This window comes from Bufo bufo, chromosome 11 (assembly GCF_905171765.1).
Source record: "Bufo bufo chromosome 11, aBufBuf1.1, whole genome shotgun sequence".
Lineage (NCBI taxonomy): Eukaryota > Metazoa > Chordata > Amphibia > Anura > Bufonidae > Bufo > Bufo bufo.
Genome location: NC_053399.1, coordinates 99511580 through 99539052, shown reverse-complemented (window position 1 = coordinate 99539052; position 27473 = coordinate 99511580). Strand labels below are relative to the sequence as shown.

Genomic DNA, 27473 nt, shown 5'->3' with positions numbered 1-27473 from the left:
CTGACACCTACACTCAGGGTGTTCCTCAGCTGTATGACCACACTGAACTGACAGCTCAGTGTTCGTGAGCCTTGGAGCCAGACTATCCAGCACTGGGAAGATCCCACTGATGTAGAAGCATGATGGCAACGGAAACCTCAGAAAGATGTCCTCATGGAAGGAGAGTCTCCACAGAAGTCATCTCTTCACAATGTCCTCACACACAATGGTCGGTCATGGAAGGAGAGTCTCCACAGAAGACATCTCTTCACAATGTACTCACGCACAATGATCTGTCATGGAAGGAGAGTCTCCACAAAAGTCATCTCTTCACAATGTCCTCACGCACAATGGTCTGTCATGGAAGGAGAGTCTCCACAGAAGTAATTTCTTCACAATGTCCTCACGCACAATGGTCTGTCATGGAAGGAGAGTCTCCACAGAAGTCATCTCTTCACAATGTACTCACACACAATGGTATGTCATGGAAAGAGATCCTCCACAGAAGTATTCTCTTCACAATGTCCTCAAGCACAATGGTCTGTCATGGAAAGAGAGCCTCCACAGAAGTCCTCTCTTCACAATGTACTCACACACAATGGTCTGTCATGGAAGGAGATCCTCCACAGAAGTATTCTCTTCACAATGTCCTCATGCACAATGGTCTGTCATGGAAGGAGATCCTCCACAGAAGTATTCTCTTCACAATGTCCTCACGCACAATGGTCTGTCATGGAAGGAGAGTCTCCACAGAAGTCATCTCTTAACAATGTCCTCATGCACAATGGTCTGTCATGGAAGGAGAGTCTCCACAGAAGTAATCTCTTCACAATGTCCTAACGCACAATGGTCTGTCATGGAAGGAGAGTCTCCACAGAAGTGCTGTGTGGAAAAATAATCAAGAAGTTTACAACCCATGACACTGTAGCTAATCTCCTTGGACTTGGACAGTCGAGAAAAATGGCAGGAGACCCAGGAGGACCCCTCTGCTGATGCAGAGACATAAAGAGGCTAGACTGCAGTTTGCCAAAATGTACATGAGTGAGCCAAAATCCTTCTGAGACAGATGAGACCAAGATAGAGCTTTTTGGTAAAGCACATCATTCTACTGTTTACTGAAAACAGAATGAAGCCTACAAAGAAAATAATCCGGTACCTACAGTCTAATATGGTGGAGGTTCGAAGATGTTTTGCTGCCTCTGGCACTGGGTGCCTTGACTATGTTCAAGACATCATGAAATGTAAAGTTTAGTAAAGGATTTTGGTTCTTAATGTAGGGCCCAGTGTCAGAAAGCTGGGTTTTCGTCTTAGGTCATGGGCCTTCCAGCAGGACAATGACCCCAAACATTCTTCAAGAAGCCCCCAGAAATGGATGGAAACAAAGCGCTAAAGAGAGTTCTGAAGTGGCCAGCAATGAGTCCGGATCTAAATCCTATTGAACAACTGTGGAGAGATCTTAAAACTGCTGTTGGGAGAAGGCACCCATCAAATACGAGAGACCTGGAGCAGTGTGCAAAAGAAGGGTGGTCCAAAACACCATTTGAGGGGTGTAAGAGGCTTGTTGATGAAATGATTTCAGTTAATTCTTTCAAAGGATGTGCAACCAAATATAAAGTTGAGGGTGCCAGTAAATTTGTCTGGCCCATTTTTTGAGTTTTGCGTAAAATGATATCATTTTTGGCTTTTTTTCATATTTTTTTTGTGTTGTTCCAGTACACACAAATATGTGTACAACAAAATATGTGTAATTGCAATCATTTTCTGGAAAAATTTGACGGGTGCCAACACTTACAGCCATGACTGTATATCCATACCTCCTAACTGTTCTGGATCGGGCGGGACAGTCCCGGATTTGGAAGCCTGAGGTTTGACCCACTTTCTACTCAGAACTCAGAGACAGCTGAGTGCAGTGGGGAAGCAGGGAGCAGTCATCTCCCTGCCCCACTGTTCACCTGGCCGGCACTCTAACCGTCATCACGCCTGCAGAGCAGAATAACCCAGCGCAATAATAATTCCCAGCCTATGTGCTCTGGCAGTGATGTCACTTCATCATGCCTGCTGCAACGGAGAGCAGGATGAGCAACATTCATCGGAGGAACGGGACAAGGTTACTGTTATTTTTTTTACTTTATTACCAAAACAGGCTTTACTGCCTTAAGGGGTATAATTACAGTGTGGGGGCATAAGTATTGTTTGGGGGGAACTAAGGTGGCATAACTACTGTGTGGAGGTACAGAGAGGACTGGGCGGGATTGGACAGGTATAAATAGGTATTGGGCGGAGTTAGAGGTGTAGTTAATATTGCAACTTAATTAACATATATCTGTGTATATCTCAGTGTGTATATAACCGTGTGTATGTAGTGTGTATATCTGTGTGTATATCTGTGTATGTAGTGTGTATATCTCAGTGTGTTTATGTGGTGTGTATATCTCAGTGTGTATGTAGTGTGTACATCTGTGTGTGTATCTGTGTATGTAGTGTGTATATCTCAGTGTGTTTATGTAGTGTGTACATCTCAGTGTGTTTATGTGGTGTGTATATAACCGTGTGTATGTAGTGTGTACATCTGTGTTTATATCTGTGTATATCTCAGTGTGTTTATGTGGTGTGTATATCTCAGTGTGTGTATATGTAGTGTGTACAGTGAGGAACAGAAGTATTTAAACACCCTGCGATTTTGCAAGTTCTCCCACTTAGAAATCATGGAGGGGTCTGACATTCACATTGTAGGTGCATTCCCGCTCTGAGAGACAGATTTAAAAAAAAATAAAAAATTCTGGAAATCACATTGTATGATTTTTAAAGAATTTATTTGTCTTGCACTGCTGAACATAAGTATTTGAACACCTGAGAAACTGCAAGAATTCTGGCTCTCAAAGACCTGTTACTGTGCCTTTAAAAAGTCCACCTCTACTCCACTCATTAATCTAACTTAGCAGCACCTGTCTGAGCTCTTTAAAGACCCCTGTCCACCCCACAGTCAGTCAGACACCAACTACTACCATGGGCAAGACCAAAGATCTGTCAAAAGACACCAGAGACCAAATTGTGGACCCTTACAAGGCTGGAAAGGGCTAAGGGGCAATTGCCAAGCAGCTTGGTGAAAATAGATCAACTGTTGGAGCAATTGTTAGAAAATGGAAGAGGCTAAAGCCGACTGTCAGTCTCCCTCGGACTGGGGCTCCATGCAAGATCTCACCTCGTGGGGTATCACTGATGATAAGAAAGGTGAGGAATCAGCCCAGAACTACAAGGGAGGAGCTGGTCAATGACATGAGGAGAGCTGGGACCACAGCTTCAGAGGTCACTGTCGGTAGAACACTACGCCGTCATGGTTTCAGATCATGCTTTGGAAAGTTCCCCGGCTCAAGTCATCCCATGTCCAGGCCCGTCTGAAGTTTGCCAATGACCATCTGGATGATCCAGAGGAGCCATAGGAGAAAGTCGTGTGGTCAGATGAGACTAAAGTAGAACTTTTTGGTCTAAACTTCACTCGACGTGTTTGGAGGAGAAAGAAGGATGAGTTGCATCCCAAGAACACCATCCCTACTGTGAAGCATGGGGGGGTAACATCATGCTTTGGGGGGGCTTTTCTGAAAAGGGGACAGGACGACTGCACTGTATTAAGGAGAGGATGAATGGGGCCATTTATTGTGAGATTTTGAGCAACAACCTCCTTCCCTCAGTCAGAGCATTGAAGATGGGTCGTGGCTGGGTCTTACAACATGACAATGACCCGAAGCACACAGCCAGGATAGCCAAGGAGCGGCTCCGTAAGAAGCATATCAAAGTTCTGGAGCGGCCTAGCCCGTCCCCAGACCTAATTCCAATAGAACATCTTTGGAGGGAGCTGAAACTCTGTGTTGCTCAGCGACAGCCCCGAAACCTGACAGATGTAGAGGAGATCTGTGTGGAGGAGCCGAAACCCCTGTGTGTGCAAACCTGGTCAAGAACTACAGGAGACGTCTGACCTCTGGAACTGCAGACAAAGTCTTCTGGACCAAATAGTAACACGGATTTTCCCAGGTGTTCAGATACTTCTGTTCAGAAGTGCAAGACAAAGACATTCTTTAAAAATCATACAATGCGATTTCCTGAATTTTTTGGGTTTTATTCTGTCTCTCAGATGGGAATGCGCCTACAATGTGAATGTCAGACCCTCCATGATTTCTAAGTGGGAGAACTTGCAAAATCACAGGGTGTTCAAATACTTCGATTCCCGCCCCAGTATTATTGCTGGTCCTTCCTGGCGTCTCCCATGCCTGCACCGGCCACCCAGTGGGCGCCTCTTCCCCTCACTATCAAGAAGGGTCCATCGGGCACAGTTGGTATCAGTCATGCATTGTACATTGCGGCTTACGTTATAAATGGCAGCCACACCACTAATGTTAACAAGCCGACCACTGCGGATCCACGCTTCTGTTAAACCCCAACTCATTCTCCTCCTGCCCCCGATACCAGGACCCCGCTGCACTCTTGGCTGGAGGCCCCCGCAGGCAGAAGAAGATTCTCTCGGAGCATTTAACAATCCATTTAAGAAATTAGCGCGTCTCTGCCTAGGATTATTTACGACTCTCCTCCGAGCTTATTCAACATTTACAGCAAGGAAGGGAAAAGAAAATGAAATAAATCCAGCTGAATTATCTAATGGTAGATCTTATAATGCGCCTGCATGGATCGGGCAGGAGAAATGGGGTATAGATGAGAAGCTGCCGCCAGGAGCAGCGAGGTGGCTGGAGATCAGGTTTATTGGCAGCTTGTTCTGTCACAGGTCTAATTAACTTCTGGACATGGCCTGCTAAATGTCTGCAGATGGTTCCCATTACGTCCGGTCTGATCCTTCTGTTATCCGCTTCTCTGACTACCTCCCTGCTGTACACAACCATGGTATATGACTAAAGGCCAACTCTTCCCAAACTCAGGGTGACTGCGGTTCAACTCAATATCTCACTCCCCCATGTTACACTTGTGGAAACTGAGATACGGGGAGTTGTTTACGGGGTCCTCCCTGTGACATGGACAGGACACGGTGGTCACTATTTATTTGCTTTTTGTAACAAAACTTTAGTCGTGAGGGGTAAAAAATAAAATAAAAAATCCAGTTCAGCCCAGAAAGACTGGCAGAGATCTAGGCAGAAAGATGGCTGGTGAGGTCCTAACACCTGAAAACATGTAGATTGTTGGCCCCATTGCAGAATCTTTGCCCTCAACCCAATATTCTTTAGTCAGCCCATTCACTTTTAAGAGATTTTGGTGAAATCTCCTTCCCAATCCGGTTGACACAAGTATTTATTTTAAGGGTTTTTTCATTCCAGCAAAATCACATCTTCCAGTCGCTGGCGGGCGATACATTGATCATCAGTTGTTTTGTTGAGGACTGCACTGTGTTGAGTTTACAAGTTCCGGAAAAACCTCAGCGGTAAAAATAATTACTTAATTAAAGCCAACAGCGGGCGTCCTAAGGAAGAGCGGCACAATCAATATCACAGGGAAAATCGACCCACATAATAAACATTCCTAAGTCACAGAGGAAATACACAATAAATGCATTAACATCTCATATCATACTCCCATCAGACTGCAGGATAAAGCAGATCTCATCCTGGGAGCAAGTGTATCCTATATATATTATTACCCAATGTACAAGAATATAACTACTATAATACTGCTCCTATGTACAAGAATATAACTACTATAATACTGCTCCTATGTACAAGAATATAACTACTATAATACTGCTCCTATGTACAAGAATATAACTACTATAATACTGCTCCTATGTACAAGAATATAACTACTATAATACAGCTCCTATGTACAAGAATATAACTACTATAATACTGCTCCTATGTACAAGAATATAACTACTATAATACTGCTCCTATGTACAAGAATATAACTACTATAATACTGCCTCCTATGTACAGTAATATAACTACTATAATACTGCCTCCTGTGTACAAGAATATAACTACTATAATACTGCCTCCTATGTACAAGAATATAACTACTATAATACTGCTCCTATGTACAAGTATATAACTACTATAATACTGCTCCTATGTACAAGAATATAACTACTATAATACTGCTCCTATGTACAAGAATATAACTACTATAATACTGCTCCTATGTACAAGAATATAACTACTATAATACTGCTCCTATGTACAAGAATATAACTACTATAATACTGCTCCTATGTACAAGAATATAACTACTATAATACTGCCTCCTATGTACAGGGATATAACTACTATAATACTGCCTCCTGTGTACAAGAATATAACTACTATAATACTGCTCCTATGTACAAGAATATAACTACTATAATACTGCCTCCTATGTACAAGAATATAACTACTATAATACTGCTCCTATGTACAAGGATATAACTGCTATAATACTGCTCCTATGTACAGGAATATAACTACTATAATACTGCTCCTATGTACAAGAATATAACTACTATAATACTGCTCCTATGTACAAGAATATAACTACTATAATACTAATCCTATGTACAAAAATATAACTACTATAATACTGCTCCTATGTACAAGAATATAACTACTATAATACTGCTCCTATGTACAAGAATATAACTACTATAATACTGCTCCTATGTACAAGAATATAACTACTATAATACTGCCTCCTATGTACAGGGATATAACTACTATAATACTGCCTCCTGTGTACAAGAATATAACTTCTATAATACTGCTCCCATGTACAAGAATATAACTACTATAATACTGCCTCCTATGTACAAGAATATAACTACTATAATACTGCCTCCTATGTACAAGAATATAACTACTATAATACTTCTATGTACAAGAATATAACTACTATAATACTTCTCCTATGTACAAAACTATAACTACTATAATACTGCTCCTATGTACAAGAATATAACTACTATAATACTGCTCCTATGTACAAGAATATAACTACTATAATACTGCTCCTATGTACAGGAATATAACTGCTATAATACTGCTCCTGTGTACAAGAATATAACTACTATAATACTGCTCCTATGTACAAGAATATAACTACTATAATACTGCTCCTATGTACAAGAATATAACTACTATAATACTGCTCCTATGTACAAGAATATAACTACTATAATACTGCTCCTATGTACAGGAATATAACTACTATAATACTGCTCCTATGTACAAGAGTATAACTACTATAATACTGCTCCTATGTACAAGAATATAACTACTATAATACTGCTCCTGTGTACAAGTATATAACTACTATAATACTGCCTCCTGTGTACAAGAATATAACTACTATAATACTGCCTCCTATGTACAGTAATATAACTACTATAATACTGCTCCTATGTACAAGGATATAACTACTATAATACTGTCTCCTATGTACAAGAATATAACTACTATAATACTGCTCCTATGTACAAGAATATTACTACTATAATACTGCTCCTATATACAAGAATATAACTACTATAATACTGCTCCTATGTACAAGAATATAACTACTATAATACTGCCTCCTATGTACAACAATATAACTACTATAATACTGCTCCTATGTACAAGAATATAACTACTATAATACTACCTCCTATGTACAAGAATATAACTACTATAATACTGCTCCTATGCACAATAATATAACTACTATAATACTGCCTCCTATGTACAGGAATATAACTACTATAATACTGCTCCTATATACAAGAATATAACTACTACTATAGTATTTTCCCCATCTAGAGGTTGCCTTGCCACCCAACTAATTCAGGCAGCAAGGCTGCTAATCCCCCAGAGATGGCTCAGCACTGAACCCCCTACCATTTCTCATTGGATACATAAGGTTGATCTCATCCAACGCCTAGAGGAGCTAGCCAGTTGGGAATCTAGAACTCATGAAAAGCATGCTAAGATGTGGAGTCCATGGTTGCAATTTAGGGCGTCAACACTAACAACAGTCTAATAAAGGTCTATTGACCCAGACAGAGCTTGCTATACTGCATACCTGACTTAATGCCACAGAATGACCTATATACATGAACAACTAGAGATGTGTTTTGTTTTGTTTTGTTCTCGTCATTATTGTTTAGATATGTTCTTGAGGTCGGTCGCCTCAATTTCAGGGGTCTTTGTAGACATCATACAAGTAGCACTTGCACTTTATAAAATCTCATGCAATGTGTAGTATCACAAAAGAGTAATACAGGTACTATCCGACCACATACTAAAGGTTAGAAAGAGGCTATATATATGTCTGACATGTGGTTTTGTGTTATGCTCACATTTGGATTGTAGACCTAACAAGAGGATGTGCCTATCCTCAGAAGTGTTGTATACTGTATATCTTTATACCTTTGTGTATGAAATGTCAACTTGATATTTTTTTTGATCTTGACCTTTTTCAATAAAAAGATAATTGACAAGAATATAACTACTATAATACTGCTCCTATGTACAGGAATATAACTACTATAATACCGCTCCTATGTACAAGAATATAACTACTATAATACTGCTCCTATGTACAAGAATATAACTACTATGGGGGGGGCGGAGCCTGGCTGTGTAGCTGGATGGCTGCTAGTTTCTGAGCTCCTCAACCTTGCCGGTGTTTTAACCCCTATAATCAGCTTACAGCACCGCTCTAATGGGCAAAGTGGGTAAAGATAGATCCAAGGATCCAGCAGATCCCACTCCAGTTCGGTCCAGACAACCAGATATGGAACAATATCTAAGAAAACAACCGAAGCTCCGGTCGGCTGGGACACCTAAGATGGCCCCGGCTCAGCTATCTGACATGGAGGAGGATTCAGATGCCGGGAGTGTCTCTGATGCCTCTACCTGCAAATCGCGCAGACAGGGGAGATCCTTCACTAAAGCTGCACTTCTTGAAGTGCTTAATTCAGCACTAGCCCCTATAAAAAAGGATCTGTCTGAAATCAAGGAAGACCTGAGGAATATGGGGTGTCGGGTGTCTGACCTGGAGAGCGCACAGGAAGCTGCTCTGCAGAGAGAGGAGAAGTCATACAATGTAATCCGATCCCACACCGACCTGCTAAATGAGGCTCTCCTAAGAATTGAGGATCAGGAGAATCGCAGCCGCAGGAGGAACCTGAGGATTCGCGGCCTCCCGGAATCGATTGCCAGTGAGGCGCTTGATAAAGTTGCTCGCAAAATATTCGCGAATATTCTGGGTGCCGAAAAATCGGATCGGATAATAATCGAGCGCATACATCGAGCGCTTAGGCCCAAACCGAAAGCTACAGATCCTCCTCGCGATGTAATTTGCGGCCTCCTCAGCTATGTCGATACAGCCGCACTGATGAGAGCCAGCAGAGAAGCGGAGCAGCTACAGCATGAAGGTACGCCAGTCCTGTTTTTCCAAGATTTGGCCCCATCCACACTGGCTAAAAGGCGTATTCTTCGCCCACTCCTGGACGCCCTTAAAGCTGCTGCCACTCTATTCAGATGGCTGTACCCTTTTGGCATTGCAGTCCTTAAAAACGGACGCCAAATCACTATCCGCTCGCCGACGGATCTACAGGCTAGCTGGTCCCAGCTGGGGTTAACCCCTATCGATATACCCTCGTGGATGCCGGCGGATCTAGAAGACCCACCTTTACCGCCACCCCATGCGGGTGAATGGCGCTCCGTCCGCACAAGAAAAGGGCCCAAAACCAGGGCTGAAAATTCTGCTCAAGCTCCGACCTGAATATAGGACCGTGAAGAGGTTCTCTGCGTTTTCTGTTCCAGTCCCACTCTAAGTATACGGGACTCTGTGTCTTATTGTCTGTTTACTGGTTAATAATGGATCCCTCTTCTTCCAGGCTTTTATGGTTATTACCATGGTCTGGTCATTTCCCACTCCCTGCTCTCACCTTAGTTTGCAGGGGTTAACCCGGCTTTACCTACGGGTCACCCTTCCCCTTTTGATGGTCAGTCATTGGCCCTCTTTAGCTCTGCGGGACCCCCCACCTGACAGACCCCGGCTGGCAGCCGTGATGAGAAAGGGTCGCCTCACAGTCAGGTGCTCAGTGGAGCTTCTGTTACAAGCTTTGTTTGCACTATTGTTATGTTCATTAACCGTTTGTCTCCCCTCCTTCCCTCTTGTGTCTCACCCTCCCCATTGTAGTCAGATGTCATATAGAGTCTATGTAGATGCTGATTATTGTCTCTCACTTATAGAATGTCGTCCGTTGTGATATCTTCCCTGAACGCCCGGGGAATGAACGAGCCTTGCAAGCGGTCCCAAATCCTGGCCCTTTTACAAAGGGATAAAGTGTCTATAGCATTCTTCCAGGAAACCCACTTCAGAGAGGGTAAGACCCCCAAATTGCCCCCCAAAAGATTCTCCCAATGGTTCCACAGCACGTATAGTTCGGCTAGCAGGGGTGTCAGCATAGCGATCCACAAGCAGCTCCCCTTCAAGCACTCTGCCGTCTCCTCGGACCCTGAGGGTCGTTACCTGTTTGTTAAGGGCACTATCGCTGACACACCTGTTACCCTGGCAACTGTATATGCTCCCAACAGAGGGCAGGTTGCTTGGCTCGTTCAGACCCTTGGCTTGTTATCCGCCTTTAAGGAAGGTATGGTGATTCTAGGAGGCGACTTCAATGTCACCCTGGAGCCTTCCATAGATTCCTCAAATGGGAAGTCCGCCATTACACATGTGAAGCTACGACGTCTCAAACTCGCCTTACATAGGCTAGGTGTAATAGATATTTGGCGCACCACAAACCCCTCTAGTAAGGATTACACCTTCTACTCAGCTGCTAAATCCTCCTACCATAGACTTGACTATCTATTCCTGTCTAAAACCCATGCTAATAGGGCTATCCGATCCCACATAGGGAACATCACCCTGTCTGACCATGCCCCGGTATTTCTGAGTGTTTCTCTGCAGGACCTCCCAAAGAGGGAATGGAATTGGCGTATTAATGACACCATTATCTCTGACCCCTCCCATGTCGCTAAATTGTCCTCTACCATAACAGAATTTTTCACACTTAACCCCCTAGGCCCGGACGCGCCCTCCCCCTCCATCACTTGGGAGACCCACAAGGCGGTTCTGAGAGGTGAGCTGATAGCTCTAGGGGCTCATATTAAAAAGCAGCGGAACCAAGCAGTGGCGGCCCTCCTCTCCCAGATACAGGCGCTAGAAATAACGCACAAAAACTCGCAGGCCCTTAGATGTGCCTCAGACCTGTCAGAGGCTCGCACAAAGCTTAAGAATTTGCTGAATGTCACGTCAGCCAAACTACTTTTACGGGCCAAATTTCGGTCATATGCCCATGGAGATAAAGGGAATAGGCTAATGTCCGCCTTAGTTAAAAAACAGAAAGCCGATTCCTTTATCGCAGCTGTCAAGGATGCCAAAGGTACGTTACATAAAAGCACCTCAGACATAGCAGATTCCTTCTGTGCCTTCTATAGGGACCTCTATAACTTAGAGCCACCAAACCAACTCTCGCCAGCCCAAATAGGGGAAGCGACTGAGAAGTTTCTCTCCTCCCTCCAGCTGCCTACTATCACCCCATCACAGTCAGCCCAACTCCTATCCCCCATCACAGACACTGAAATCAGCAAGGTCCTCTCCTCCATACCTTCCGGGAAAAGCCCAGGCCCTGATGGCTTTACCATCTCCTACTACAAAACCTTTAAGCACATCCTGATCCCACATTTTAACATCCTTTGTAATTACTTACTCCAAGGAGGTTCCCTCCCCCCACAATCGCTATCGGCCCATATCACAGTAATTCACAAAGAAAATAAGGACCCCCTAAACTGCGGGAGCTACCGCCCTATTTCGCTTTTGAACACTGATGTGAAATGGTGGGCTAAGATTTTGGCCCATCGGATCCAGTCGGTTCTCCCTGACATTATTAATAGGGAACAGGTGGGATTCGTCACTGGCAGACAGGGGAGTGAAAACACGGTCCGCGTCATACACTTAATCACGCATGCTCGGCGGAATTCTATACCGCTAGCCCTTCTCAGTACAGATGCAGAGAAGGCCTTTGACAGGATCAACTGGCATTTTATGTCTCGGGCACTGTCAAAATTTGGCCTTCCGGACCAGTTCATCCAGTCCATCTTCTCACTCTATTCGCTCCCCTCTGCCAGGATTCGGATCAATGGCACACTCTCTCCAACTTTCCCCATTACCAATGGGACGAGGCAAGGCTGCCCATTATCACCAGCCCTCTTTGTTATTGTCATGGAGACACTGCTGGCTAAAATTAGGCAAGATCCGGACATACAAGGGATCACCTTGGGATCTCATACTCACTTGACAGCTGCCTTCGCAGACGATCTCTTAGTCATCACGTCCAATCCCACGACCTCATTTCCCAGGCTCCAAGCTCTTTTTGAGGAATATGGTTTGGTCTCTAATTTCAAGATCAATTATGGTAAGTCACAGGCCCTAAATATTTCCTGCTCAGCCGCTTCCATAGAAATGATCAAACGCTCCACGGCATTTACGTGGGCCCCCAAGTCAATCCCATTTTTGGGCACCCATATATCAGCGAATCCTGAGGACCTTTACGAGCTTAATCAAGCCCCTTTACTTAGATCCATTAGAGCACACCTGCAATCCCTAAAACTCCCGTTCATTTCGTGGATTGGAAGGAAGAATTATATTAAAGCCTTCATTGTCCCTAGACTACTTTACTTCATTCAAACACTACCTATTTGGCTACCCCATTCCTTCTTTGTGGAGGTCCGCAGAATCTTCTCAGCATTTGTATGGTCGGGTAAGTCCCCCAGAATAGCATACACCACCCTCACTCGGGAGAAAAGATTGGGAGGTTTCGGCCTGCCAGACATATACCTTTACTATAAAGCGGCAATGCTAAGCAGAGCTCTAAGCCTCCTCTCCTGGCGCCCTCTCAATCTTGCCTCCCAATTGGAGTGTGATATGCTCACCTATAAAGATAAACTGGTCTTATGGGGTTTGCGGAAAAGTACTGCTAATAACATTTATGCCTCGCCTCTGTGGAAGGGCTTACTGCTAGAGTGGTCCAAACTATATCAGGCCTCAGTCCTTAAGTTCCCTAGTATGAATATCCCCCTGCACCTGCTTCAGGCCCATATTCATCCCGCCACCACTGCACCATCAGGAATTTGGGCCCTACTATCTAGCTTAAGGTTACAAGATATTATATCTGAGTCTGGTGCTTTAAATTGGAGTGATGTTTTCGCTCTTCCAAAGGTCCAAAAGGCTTCCTTTTTGGCAGTTATGGCCTTTAAAAAGGACCTAAAGCTTATTGAAAAGGTCCCACGACCCACAAATGATCCCTCATGGATGGAGGGGAAGATTTCAGTAGGCCAACGCCCGCGGAAGCCTCTCTCCACATTATACAAGGAGCTGCTCTCCTCCGCCCCTCCAGATCTGTGGTTTCTCTCAGCTTGGGAGAAGGAGTTATCCATAACTTTGTCAGAACCTGAGAAAGCTTTTATCCTCACACACTCACACGGATTTAACCGTTACATTAAGATACAAGCTAACTCCTACAAATTGCTCACAAGATGGTATAAAACACCAGAATATCTACATAAGATCAATCCTGATATCCCCGACCGTTGCTGGAGGTGCGGGGGAGATGTTGGTTCTCTTTCTCATATATGGTGGAATTGTGAAAAGATCCGGCCTTTCTGGATAGAGATCGAAACTAATATAAATAAGATCTGTAAAAACCAGGTTAGAATAGACGCAAAGCTCCTAATGTTATGGTGTCCTAATGACACGCTGACCCCCTCAAGGTTAAATCTACCGACTATGCTTATAACAGCAGCTCGCCTATTGATTCCATTGTTATGGAGAAATGATTCTCCTCCATCCCTCTTGATGTGGACCGAGAAGGTGGATCAGCTTTACCGGTTTGAGGAGCTTGCACACTGGGAGACTCAGTCTAGAGCAAAGTTTATCAAAACATGGTCCCCTTGGAAGCTTTATCGCAACTTCTAGATTCACACGAAGCATATGATAGACATCTATTACCCCCCCCCCCTTACCTCCTTTTCCCCCTCCCCTCTTCCCATGTCTTGTCTTTACTTTTCCGTATTAATTACTTTTATGCACATGTTAATGTGTTATTGAGTCATGTCGCCACTGCACTTGAATTGATGCGCTTAGTGAATAAGCATTTGTCCAGCTGCGCCTGGTATTTAAGTGATTGATTTGTCACATGACTATTTGCGTTTTCTTCAATAAAAAGAAATTTGATTAAGAATATAACTACTATAATACTGCTCCTATGTACAAGAATATAACTACTATAATACTGCTCCTATGTACAAGAATATAACTACTATAATACTGCTCCTATGTACAAGAATATAACTACTATAATACTGCTCCTATGTACAAGAATATAACTACTATAATACTGCTCCTATGTACAAGAATATAACTACTATAATACTGCTCCTATGTACAATAATATAACTACTATAATACTGCCTCCTATGTACAAGAATATAACTACTATAATACTGCTCCTATGTACAAGAATATAACTACTATAATACTGCTCCTATGTACAAGAATATAACTACTATAATACTGCTCTTATATACAAGAATATAACTACTATAATACTGCTCCTATGTACAGGAATATAACTACTATAATACTGCCTCCTATGTACAAGAATATAACTACTATAATACTGCTCCTATGTACAGGAATATAACTACTATAATACTGCTCCTATGTACAAGAATATAACTGCTATAATACTGCTCCTATGTACAGGAATATAACTACTATAATACTGCCTCCTATGTACAAGAATATAACCACTATAATACTGCTCCTATGTACAAGAATATAACTACTATAATACTGCCTCCTATGTACAAGAATATAACTACTATAATACTGCTCCTATGTACAAGAATATAACTACTATAATACTGCCTCCTATGTACAAGAATATAACTACTATAATACTGCTCCTATGTACAGGAATATAACTACTATAATACTGCCTCCTATGTACAAGAATATAACTACTATAATACTGCTCCTATGTACAGGAATATAACTACTATAATACTGCTCCTATGTACAAGAATATAACTACTATAATACTGCTCCTATGTACAAGAATATAACTACTATAATACTGCTCCTATGTACAAGAATATAACTACTATAATACTGCTCCTATGTACAAGAATATAACTACTATAATACTGCTCCTATGTACAAGAATATAACTACTATAATACTGCTCCTATGTACAATAATATAACTACTATAATACTGCCTCCTATGTACAAGAATATAACTACTATAATACTGCTCCTATGTACAAGAATATAACTACTATAATACTGCTCCTATGTACAAGAATATAACTACTATAATACTGCTCTTATATACAAGAATATAACTACTATAATACTGCTCCTATGTACAGGAATATAACTACTATAATACTGCCTCCTATGTACAAGAATATAACTACTATAATACTGCTCCTATGTACAGGAATATAACTACTATAATACTGCTCCTATGTACAAGAATATAACTGCTATAATACTGCTCCTATGTACAGGAATATAACTACTATAATACTGCCTCCTATGTACAAGAATATAACCACTATAATACTGCTCCTATGTACAAGAATATAACTACTATAATACTGCTCCTATGTACAAGAATATAACTACTATAATACTGCTCCTATGTACAATAATATAACTACTATGATACTGCCTTCTACTCACAAGAGTATACTATCATACTACCTGCTATGCAGTAGAATATGCAATTGTACTGCCCTCTATGGTGAGAGCATATGTGGGCTGTTATATTTGTGCACATAAATAATGTGGGTGGAATATTTGGATACTTGTACCTAATGGACTAAACCTTAAAAAAGATTTTATATTACGCTAGCTGAAGGCCCCGGCTTCGCACGCTTATATTTAATCTATTTCATTTAATGTTTGTGTGTGTCGTTAAAAGATATCAACACTATCCACTATAACAGTGACCTCCACAGCCCCCCACCCCTTAACACTGACACCCCCCCAGTGCCTCATCCCTTAAAATTGGACCTCCACAGCAGCCCACCCCCTTAACTTTGACCTTTACAGCAGCCCACCCCCTTAATTTTGACCTTTACAGCAGCCTTCCCCCTTGACAGTGACCTCCACAGGGGTACGCCCTCTTAACAGTGGCCTTTATTGGATCGGGGGCGTGTCCTTTTGAACAGCTCACTCTAAGACAGCAGCCCTGTACTGTCTGAGTTTGAGCTGCAGGGAGAAAGTCACCCTCCCTCCCACCCCTGCAGCATTTTTTCAATCCCCGTTGGCTCAGAAGTGGTAGGGGGCATGTGAAGTTGTGAAGGTGCCCTGGGGCGGCATTCATGCGGCCGGTGCCCAGGCCCCTCGGCGCTTTTCATACCCCTCCCGTTTCACCCCTCTTGCCCGCCCTAGGTTCTTCTGATCACGTCCTCCTCTTAGTCAGAAATCCAGCGCCGTTCAACAGATTCGCAACGCCTGCGCATTTCATTCCCCTTTATGGGCAGAGGCACAAGGCCGGCTGGATCGGGATGTACGGGCCGGCACATGCGCATTAAACACTCTTGTGCCTCGGCCCATAATGGGGAATGAAGTGCGCAGGCGCGGCGAATCTCTGATATAAGCAGCACCAGTATTCACACCACCGGGTGTTATATACATCCGAAACGCGTCACAGGAGGTGCGTTTTTCTGTGCACTACCTGGATTTTATGACTATTTCTCAATAAAGGATTCCATCGTTTTATCTGGAGGCTGGAATATTTGGGGCCTCCGTGTCTCAGCGGGTGTTTATAGATGAGTAGTGTAATGTAATAATTCCCGGTGACACGGATCATTAGAAGCGTCTCCTCTGGTGATTTCTCTGCTCTGTCTTCTCAGTGTAAATACCTTCCATCACATGAAGTTACCGATTGCTCCTTGGCGTCGACGTTTTGCAGTTACATCAGTTTATTGACTTGTAACTTGTATAATTTAAAGTGTCCTTCTGGGCCTTTAACCCATTCACTCTTCTGCCATCACACAGTCGTTTACCGCCAGATACAACTGCGGAGAGCCCGATATCCAGGGAGCAGCTTTATACCGTCACCATGGGCAAGGAAGACCATGCTCAGATACCAGAAGCTACAGGAACCAGAATATTTAAGAAGAATTCCAGTCCAGTCCTGACCATTAAAGGGGCTTTTCCAGCTGAAACACATGGATGCATTGTTGTCTAGATTTTGGAACCATGAAGATTTGCGTCAAAGAGCCAACTACTCTACGTCACCTACTATTGGAAAACTTTGAAGGTTAATCGAGTTGTCTCTCCGGATTGGTGGACCCCCATTGATTAGCTGAATGCAGGGTGAAAACACCCATAAACCTTTGGCCATATAATCCATTGCTTATAATGGAGGGTATTATAGCATGAATGTCACCAAAAGGATAGCCTGCATAACGGGGCTTGAAAACTAAGTAGGCCAAATCCTCTCAGAAATATAGTGCAGTTAGTAGTGAGGGTGGAAGGAGGTGTGGACAATGGAGCGTGGGCCCAATCTAAGTTTTACTCTGAAGCCTCATCGCTGTTTATTATCTCTGTACTGTGACATCACTGTGTTTATTATCTCTGTACTGTGACATCACTGTGTGTATTATCTCTGTACTGTGACATCACTGTGTTTATTATCCCTGTACTGTGACATCACTGTGTTTATTATCTCTGTACTGTGACATCACTGTGTTTATTATCTCTGTACTGTGACATCACTGTGTGTATTATCTCTGTACTGTGACATCACTGTGTGTATTATCTCTGTACTGTGACATCACTGTGTTTATTATCTCTGTACTGTGACATCACTGTGTTTATTATCAGTGTACTGTGACATCACTGTGTTTATTATCAGTGTACTGTGACATCACTGTGTTTATTATCAGTGTACTGTGACATCACTGTGTTTATTATCTCTGTACTGTGACATCACTGTGTTTATTATCTCTGTACTGTGACATCACTGTGTTTATTATCTCTGTACTGTGACATCACTGTGTTTATTATCTCTGTACTGTGACATCACTGTGTGTATTATCTCTGTACTGTGACATCACTGTGTGTATTATCTCTTTACTGTGACATCACTGTGTGTATTATCCCTGTACTGTGACATCACTGTGTGTATTATCCCTGTACTGTGACATCACTGTGTTTATTATCTCTGTACTGTGACATCACTGTGTGTATTATCCTGTACTGTGACATCACTGTGTGTATTATCTCTGTACTGTGACATCACTGTGTTTATTATCTCTGTACTGTGACATCACTGTGTGTATTATCCCTGTACTGTGACATCACTGTGTTTATTATCTCTGTACTGTGACATCACTGTGTTTATTATCTCTGTACTGTGACATCACTGTGTTTATTATCCCTGTACTGTGACATCACTGTGTGTATTATCTCTTTACTGTGACATCACTGTGTGTATTATCCCTGTACTGTGACATCACTGTGTTTATTATCCCTGTACTGTGACATCACTGTGTTTATTATCAGTGTACTGTGACATCACTGTGTGTATTATCCCTGTACTGTGACATCACTGTGTGTATTATCTCTGTACTTGGACATCACTGTGTGTATTATCCCTGTACTGTGACATCACTGTGTGTATTATCCCTGTACTGTGACATCACTGTGTGTATTATCTCTGTACTGTGACATCACTGTATGTATTATCTCTGTACTGTGACATCACTGTGTGTATTATCTCTGTACTGTGACATCACTGTGTGTATTATCCCTGTACTGTGACATCACTGTGTGTATTATCCCTGTACTGTGACATCACTGTGTTTATTATCTCTGTACTGTGACATCATTGTGTTTATTATCAGTGTACTGTGACATCACTGTGTGTATTATCCCTGTACTGTGACATCACTGTGTGTATCATCCCTGTACTGTGACATCACTGTGTTTATTATCCCTGTACTGTGAAATCACTGTGTTTATTATCCCTGTACTGTGACATCAGTGTGTATTATCTCTGTACTGTGACATCACTGTGTTTATTATCCCTGTACTGTGACATCACTGTGTTTATTATCAGTGTACTGTGACATCACTGTGTATTATCCCTGTACTGTGACATCACTGTGTTTATTATCTCTGTACTGTGACATCACTGTGTTTATTATCTCTGTACTGTGACATCACTGTGTTTATTATCTCTGTACTGTGACATCACTGTGTGTATTATCTCTGTACTGTGACATCACTGTGTTTATTATCAGTGTACTGTGACATCACTGTGTATTATCCCTGTACTGTGACTTCACTGTGTTCCCGGTTCTGTGACATCACTGTGTTTATCTCTGTACTGTGACATCACTGTGTTTATCTCTGTGCTGTGACATCACTGTGTGTATTATCCATGTACTGTGACATCACTGTGTGTATTATCTCTGTACTGTGACATCACTGTGTTCCCGGTTCTGTGACATCACTGTGTTTATCTCTGTACTGTGACATCACTGTGTTTATCTCTGTGCTGTGACATCACTGTGTGTATCATCTCTGTACTGTGACATCACTGTGTTTATTATCCCTGTACTGTGACATCACTGTGTGTATTATCCATGTACTGTGACATCACTGTGTGTATTATCCCTGTACTGTGACATCACTGTGTGTATTATCCATGTACTGTGACATCACTGTGTGTATTATCCCTGTACTGTGACATCACTGTGTGTATTATCCCTGTACTGTGACATCACTGTGTGTATTATCCCTGTACTGTGACATCACTGTGTGTATTATCTCTGTACTGTGACATCACTGTGTGTATTATCTCTGTACTGTGACATCACTGTGTGTATTATCTCTGTACTGTGACATCACTGTGTTTATTATCCCTGTACTGTGACATCACTGTGTGTATTATCTCTGTACTGTGATATCACTGTGTGTATTATCTCTGTACTGTGACATCACTGTGTGTATTATCTCTGTACTGTGACATCACTGTGTGTATTATCTCTGTACTGTGACATCACTGTGTGTATTATCCCTGTACTGTGATATCACTGTGTGTATTATCTCTGTACTGTGACATCACTGTGTTTATCTCTGTACTGTGACATCACTGTGTTTATCTCTGTACTGTGACATCACTGTGTATTATCCCTGTACTGTGACATCACTGTGTATTATCCCTGTACTGTGATATCACTGTGTGTATTATCTCTGTACTGTGACATCACTGTGTTTATCTCTGTACTGTGACATCACTGTGTTTATCTCTGTACTGTGACATCACTGTGTTCCCGGTTCTGTGACATCACTGTGTATTATCCCTGTACTGTGACATCACTGTGTTCCCGGTTCTGTGACATCACTGTGTATTATCCCTGTACTGTGACTTCACTGTGTTCCCGGTTCTGTGACATCACTGTGTTCCCGGTTCTGTGACATCACTGTGTTCCCGGTTCTGTGACATCACTGTGTGCTGGTCTTTAGTTGGAGACCTCTCTTATATTTATAATGCTTGTCCTGTAAGAAACCTTATGGTTCTCATCAGATGGGCACTGTGTGTTTGTGACTAGTCCACACAGACAGGCAGATCTCACTGCCGTTGTCTCATCCCCTTTACAACAATATAAACTTGCTGGATTTCTCACTGACGCGGTGCAGAGGACACTGGGGAGAGCCTCTTCCACCAGCTCATCAAGTGGATATTTAGCCTTTTTATGAAACGCACACCCACACAGCATTATACAGGGGTTGGGTACGGAAGGAAATCCTGCTCCCCAGCCGTACTGCAGCGGCAGTATGATCTCTGCAGGCTGGCTTTATCCTCGGAACAATCTAATACTAGAATTACACAGAGGTGTTTGTTAGAAAGCCCTTTGTGTAAGCACGCCATTGTGCAGGATGGTGGGCGAGCGCAGTTCTGCGGGGCCTACGCCTGCTCTGTTTTGTAGGAATGAAAGAAAACAGATTTGCAAACACCTTTCGCCTAAATATGTGACTGATGCAGGAACAGCTGGAAGCGCACCGATCAAAAAGAGAGACAGAGATGTAGATTATTGATGGACCCAAAATAAGAAGCAGAATTTACAGATTTTCTGTAGTTAATCCTGTGCAGCGTCATGTGATTGGGCTATAAGAACAATAAAACCTCCACCCGAAATACTAAGGGAAATTCCACCAAGCGCTACAGATCAGCGGTGACATCACTGAGAATGCCGCCTATCCATCACTAGAGATCAGCGGTGACATCACTGATAATGCAGCCTATCCATCACTAGAGATCAGCGGTGACATCACTGAGAATGCAGCCTATCCATCACTAGAGATCAGCGGTGACATCACTGAGAATGCAGCCTATCCATCACTAGAGATCAGCGGTGACATCACTGAGAATGCAGCCTATCCATCACTAGAGATCAGCGGTGACATCACTGAGAATGCAGCCTATCCATCACTAGAGATCAGCGGTGACATCACTGAGAATGCAGCCTATCCATCACTAGAGATCAGCGGTGACATCACTGAGAATGCAGCCTATCCATCACTAGAGATCAGCGGTGACATCGCTGAGAATGCTGCCTATCCATCACTAGAGATCAGCGGTGACATCACTGAGAATGCAGACTATCCATCACTAGAGATCAGCGGTGACATCACTGAGAATGCACCCTATCCATCACTAGAGATCAGCGGTGACATCACTGAGAATGCAGCCTATCCATCACTAGAGATCAGCGGTGACATCACTGAGAATGCAGCCTATCCATCACTAGAGATCAGCGGTGACATCACTGAGAATGCAGCCTATCCATCACTAGAGATCAGCGGTGACATCACTGAGAATGCAGCCTAGCCATCACTAGAGATCAGCGGTGACATCACTCAGAATGCAGCCTATCCATCACTAGAGATCAGCAGTGACATCACTGAGAATGCAGCCTATCCATCACTAGAGATCAGCGGTGACATCACTGAGAATGCAGCCTATCCATCACTAGAGATCAGCGGTGACATCACTGAGAATGCAGCCTAACCCATTATCTAATATCGGAACCCGTACACAGTGACAACTGATGATATTACAGTGTTATTATGACCCTGGTGTCAGGACCTCCTCGGGTTCTTTGCTCAGTGACTGGCAATCTCCATTGGTGCCCCAGGCACAGGATATTCAGGACTATCCCCCTCGGATTAGATGCTGGTTGGCACATTGCTCTGCCCTGTGGTCTATTTATAGATGTAGGAGAGTCTCCTGACCACATCTAAGACCTGAATGTCCTGACTCATTCACAGGACCCCAGAGATCTCGGAGCGGAGCCCCTGCCTGCCTATATGCATCCTGGAAGCTCATTGGGGCATATTCATTTACAGGGGTGATGTTTGCAGTTCTCAATGTACTATAAATTCCTGCCAGATGTCCTGTACCCATCTCATTCCTCTCAGTGTATCTACAGTCAAAGAAAGCACACTCCGTGCAACCTACTGCATATCACCTCGTCTGAAGATCTAAGAGAAGACTTAATACAGCAATCAGAAGTTACTATATAAACAGGAGATACCCAGGTTATACCAGCATGCTCCATATCACTATATACAAGAAGATGTATAACTTATACCAGCTGTACATATATAATATATACAGGAGATACCCAGGTTATACCAGAATGCTCCATATCACTATATACAAGAAGATGTATAACTTATACCAGCTGTACATATATAATTATATACAGGATATACCCAGGTTATACCAGAATGCTCCATATCACTATATACAAGAAGATGTATAACTTATACCAGCTGTACATATATAATAATATACAGGAGATACCCAGGCTATACCAGCATGGTCGGTATCACTTTACTTTCAGTAGCCCAGAGGTATAAGAGGAGGATATGCCTGGTAGAAATGAATTAGCGGGTTGGAGACAGACATGACTAACAATGTACTTCTATATATATCCCGCACATAGCTGTGTGTGATTATTCATACTCCATCTATGTGTTCATACGCCACATGACCAACACCTGCCCATAGTTGGAGGACATAAGACGCCGAGATTGTGGAGCCGCAGTGGAAGAGGCGTCTCAGTGGGTCACAGTGTCAAAGAAAGGAGTCAAAATATACATGTAGAAATACTTCAAAGCCTACAGTCCAGGGCTTGCTGTGGTCATAAGGTAACATATTTATGGCTAGGGGCCATCCTGAGTTCACTTCCAGAATAAGGGTTTATTGACAGCATTGAGTAATAACTGGGTCTAAAGAATGACGAGGGGTGGACAATCACCTAAAAATACTGCATACATTATAGGGCACATTTTTTTTATGTATTCAGGACAGGCGTGGAGAGGACAGGATTATGGGATTGGTACAGTTGTTGAGGAGCAGGAGTTTATAGAACAAATACAGTTGGTAAAGGGCAGAAATTACAGGATAGTGCAGACAGGGAGACAAATATTTATGGGCAAAGTGAAGAAATGGTACAAGTACAGACGGTAAAGGACAGGGAATTATAAGATTACAGGTAAAGACAGAAATAGGACAAGTACAGGCGATGAAGGATAGGGAGTTATAGGACAAGTGCAGATGGTAAAGGACATGGAACTACAAGACAAGTAAAGGTGGTGAAGGACAAGGAACTATAAGACGACTACAGGTGGTGAAGGACAGGAAACTACAAGACAAGTAGAGGTGGTGAAGGACAAGGAACTATAGGACGAGTACTGGTGGTGAAGGACAAGGAACTATAAGACGAGTACTGGTGGTGAAGGACATGGAACTACAAGACAAGTAAAGGTCGTGAAGGACAAGGAACTATAAGACGAGTACAGGTGGTGAAGGACATGGAAGTATAAGACGAGTACAGGTGGTGAAGGACAGGAAACTACAAGACAAGTAGAGGTGGTGAAGGACAAGGAACTATAAGACAAATACTGGTGGTGAAGGACAGGGAACTATAAGACAAGTAGAGGTGGTGAAGGACAAGGAACTATAAGACGAGTACAGGTGGTGAAGGACAAGGAACTATAAGACGAGTACAGGTGGTGAAGGACAGGAAACTACAAGACAAGTAGAGGTGGTGAAGGACAAGGAACTATAAGACAAGTACTGGTGGTGAAGGACAGGGAACTATAAGACAAGTAGAGGTGGTGAAGGACAGGGAACTACAAGACAAGTAGAGGTGGTGAAGGACAAGGAACTATAAGACGAGTACAGGTGGTGAAGGACAGGAAACTACAAGACAAGTAGAGGTGGTGAAGGACAAGGAACTATAAGACGAGTACTGGTGTAGAAGGACAGGGAACTATAAGACAAGTAGAGGTGGTGAAGGACAGGGAATTACAAGACAAGTAGAGGTGGTGAAGGACAGGGAACTATAAGACAAGTAGAGGTGGTGAAGGACAAGGAACTATAAGACGAGTACAGGTGGTGAAGGACAGGAAACTACAAGACAAGTAGAGGTGGTGAAGGACAAGGAACTATAAGACGAGTACTGGTGGTGAAGGACAAGGAACTATAGGACGAGTACAGGTGGTGAAGGACAAGGAACTATAAGACGAGTACAGGTGGTGAGGGTAAGGGAATTACAGGACAAATACAGGCAGTAAGGGACAGAGAATTATTGTACAAGTACGGACCGTGAAGGAGATGGGATTATTGGACAAGTATTGCTACTCAGGCACTGTGTTAGTTTTGCAGTTTGTATTGGTAACACTATTGTATGGCATAATTATTTTGGCACCAATACAGAAGTTTTATTTGGCCAAGACATGTCGCTGTTATATAGGAGCCATGCTATGTTAGACACTGTATGATATGGATAATTATACATTGTTTGACTGTACACCATATTGGGGGGGCACCACTAACACACAGCATTGAGGTTGGCCTTGAAAACAATGTTTTGTGATGAAGGGACTGCAATAACAAGACGGGAGCTGTAGAAATATAAGAAGGTCACCTACCTGCACCTCTCGTGCATGATAAGCAATGATCAGTCCCAGCAGAATGATGGATGATAAACTTATAAGGCATTTCAGGGCCAGAGAAAACATTGAGTCCTGTGGGGGGAAAAAGAAAAAGTGAGGCCAAAGAGGAAAGTGTGCCCTGTATGAAGTAGTGGTACATAGACCTACTGTGTGGACAGGAGGGGGTATCACTGCAGAAAGGAGCATGTGCCCCCCCCCTATCAAACGTTGGGTGGCAACCTCAGCTTATCGCCCACATTATATACACCGTACACGTCGCACTGAGCGTCACGTGCCTATTCAATTATACAAATATCAGCCGACCTGTCAGTGTAATGAATCTGAGGAGCCACCCCAACCGCTGCCTCCTATCAAACAATTACACCAAGACAGGCGGCTAATATACATCACCAGCAGAATACATACTGGATTGTATCAATATATGCCTGCAGTGATGCCCAGGCCATATCAGCACGGCCCATATCACTATGAGTTATACAAGTATTACCTGGTCTGTTGTGTTTTCTAACTATAATTCGGCGTGCTCGACAAGACATGTTCGGCTTTTATTGAAAATAGTTTAGCGCATTGTGACATTTTTTGCTTAGTTTCACAGGCGATGCTAATTATTTCTACTTTTAGAAAATACTAAAGGAAAGGTATGTGGCATTACCTGTGATTTCCAGCCATAACTTGGCGCGCTCGGCGGGACATGTTCGGCTCTAGTCCCTTAATTTATTACATTGTGACATTTGTTGCTCAGTTTTTCAGACACTGCAAAATCTGTCTACTGTTAGATATGGAAGACTAAAGTGTTCAGAGGTTTGAATGTACAGATTCCTGGTCATCATGGTCGGGGAGTCAGTCTATGCCTTAAGGATGTGTCTGGTGAAAGGAGTAGATCCCTCCTGCCTCTTCGGTGGTGTCCGTGGACGTGAATTACAGTTCTACCTCTAGCATACAATGAGGTCATAATGCGGTAAAGAAATTAACAAATTGAAGACATTTTTCAGTAAGCACTAAGGAACTGAAAATCTCACTTTCTCACAGTGTGAATCTGGTCCAAGACCCCATCACAATTACATTTTATTTCAGACTTTACGGTTTAACTCTACATTACTTATCATTCAAAGGTCTTGTCCTCCAGTCACATCCAAAGCTGTATTCAAAATGAACTCAACGACGTAGATAACGAGGCAACACAGCTGTGAACATACACATGCAGCAATCAAAGGACGGCAATCCTTTGATTGCACAGATTCAGACGAGAACACTCAGCGGCACTCACCAGTATGAAGTTTAAACTTGATGCTTTATTCGATAAAATGGCAATCCAAGTGTATGCGGCATGGGGCAGACAAACAAGCTACACGCACCGGCGTCCTCGTCTCCATAGCAACTAGAGGGTGGGGAGGACCCGGCCGCACGTGCTTCCTCGGCGTGGCGGGTGTCCTCCACCCCCTAGGCAACGAGCACGTAGGGAACTGAGCGCCCATATTGATGAGTCGGCGCCCAGCTGTTCTGAGTTGCGGGGGACGGGTCATGTGACCCTGGCCACGTCACATGACCCATCAGGAGGACCTATTTAAACAGGTTGCCTGTGATTGGTCTTGCTACCCTCGTCAGCAGTTTCCTATTGTGCATTTCTGTGTTCTTGGACCTCGGCTGTGTTTTTGACCTCATCCTTGTGACCTCCCTAGATTTGAGTGACCTCTTGGCTTCTGACTCCGGATTGTGTTTTGACCTCGTCATTGTATTGACTTCCTGGCTTTGACTTTGGTTTGCCTGACTCTGTTACGGTATTCCTCTTATCTTCTTAGGCCCCTGCACGTATCTAAGCGAGGGACTTCCGCCAAGTTGTACGCCGTCTGTTAGGACGGGCCATGCAGGTAGGCAGGGACAGAGGTGGGGTGGAGTTTAGTGCAGCACTGTCGTGACAACATATGTGTATGGTATAGTAGTCTAGAAATAAAACGACGACTTACGGAATGCAATGCAGCAGTCTGGTATGTCAACCCTCCAAAGCTTTGGATGTGACTAGAGTATGTCATTGAAAGGGAGTAAAGAAAATTTAATGGTAATGCAGGGTCTTTCCCTGGGAGCTGTTTTAGAGAGTTACGAGTTCTTACACAGTGCTCCAGCTGGAGTAGAGGGCTGTGATCTCAGGGGTTAGAGTAAAAAACGTCCCCACTAGATAAATATCTGGATACAATTAATCTCAATGCTATTGCTTGCCTAGGAGAGCATCGCCCTGTCTCCACTGCCAATATGTCCTTCGCCTCGCCATGGTGTCATGCCAACACCACCATTAAGAGACTTCAGCTGTATCTTGCAGCGTCATGGCATAAAAATGGTTATAATTAATTGTAATTGGATGCTTGCCTCTTGCAGATTGACATTGAGCTGCTTATTAACCCCTTATCTAGTTATCATAGATATTCTGAA

The 27473-nt window shown here is 43.0% G+C and overlaps 1 protein-coding gene across 2 annotated transcripts in view; it reads right to left on the bottom strand.

The window, feature by feature from the left end:
* The window catches only part of KCNN3 (potassium calcium-activated channel subfamily N member 3), a 71851-nt gene that overhangs the window by 27948 nt on the left and 16430 nt on the right, over window positions 1-27473 (bottom strand). For both annotated transcript variants that reach the window (XM_040412415.1, XM_040412416.1), the window contains one exon: window positions 25026-25121. In XM_040412415.1, coding sequence (XP_040268349.1) covers window positions 25026-25121 — 96 coding nt within the window. The remainder of the gene's footprint in view (window positions 1-25025; window positions 25122-27473) is intronic.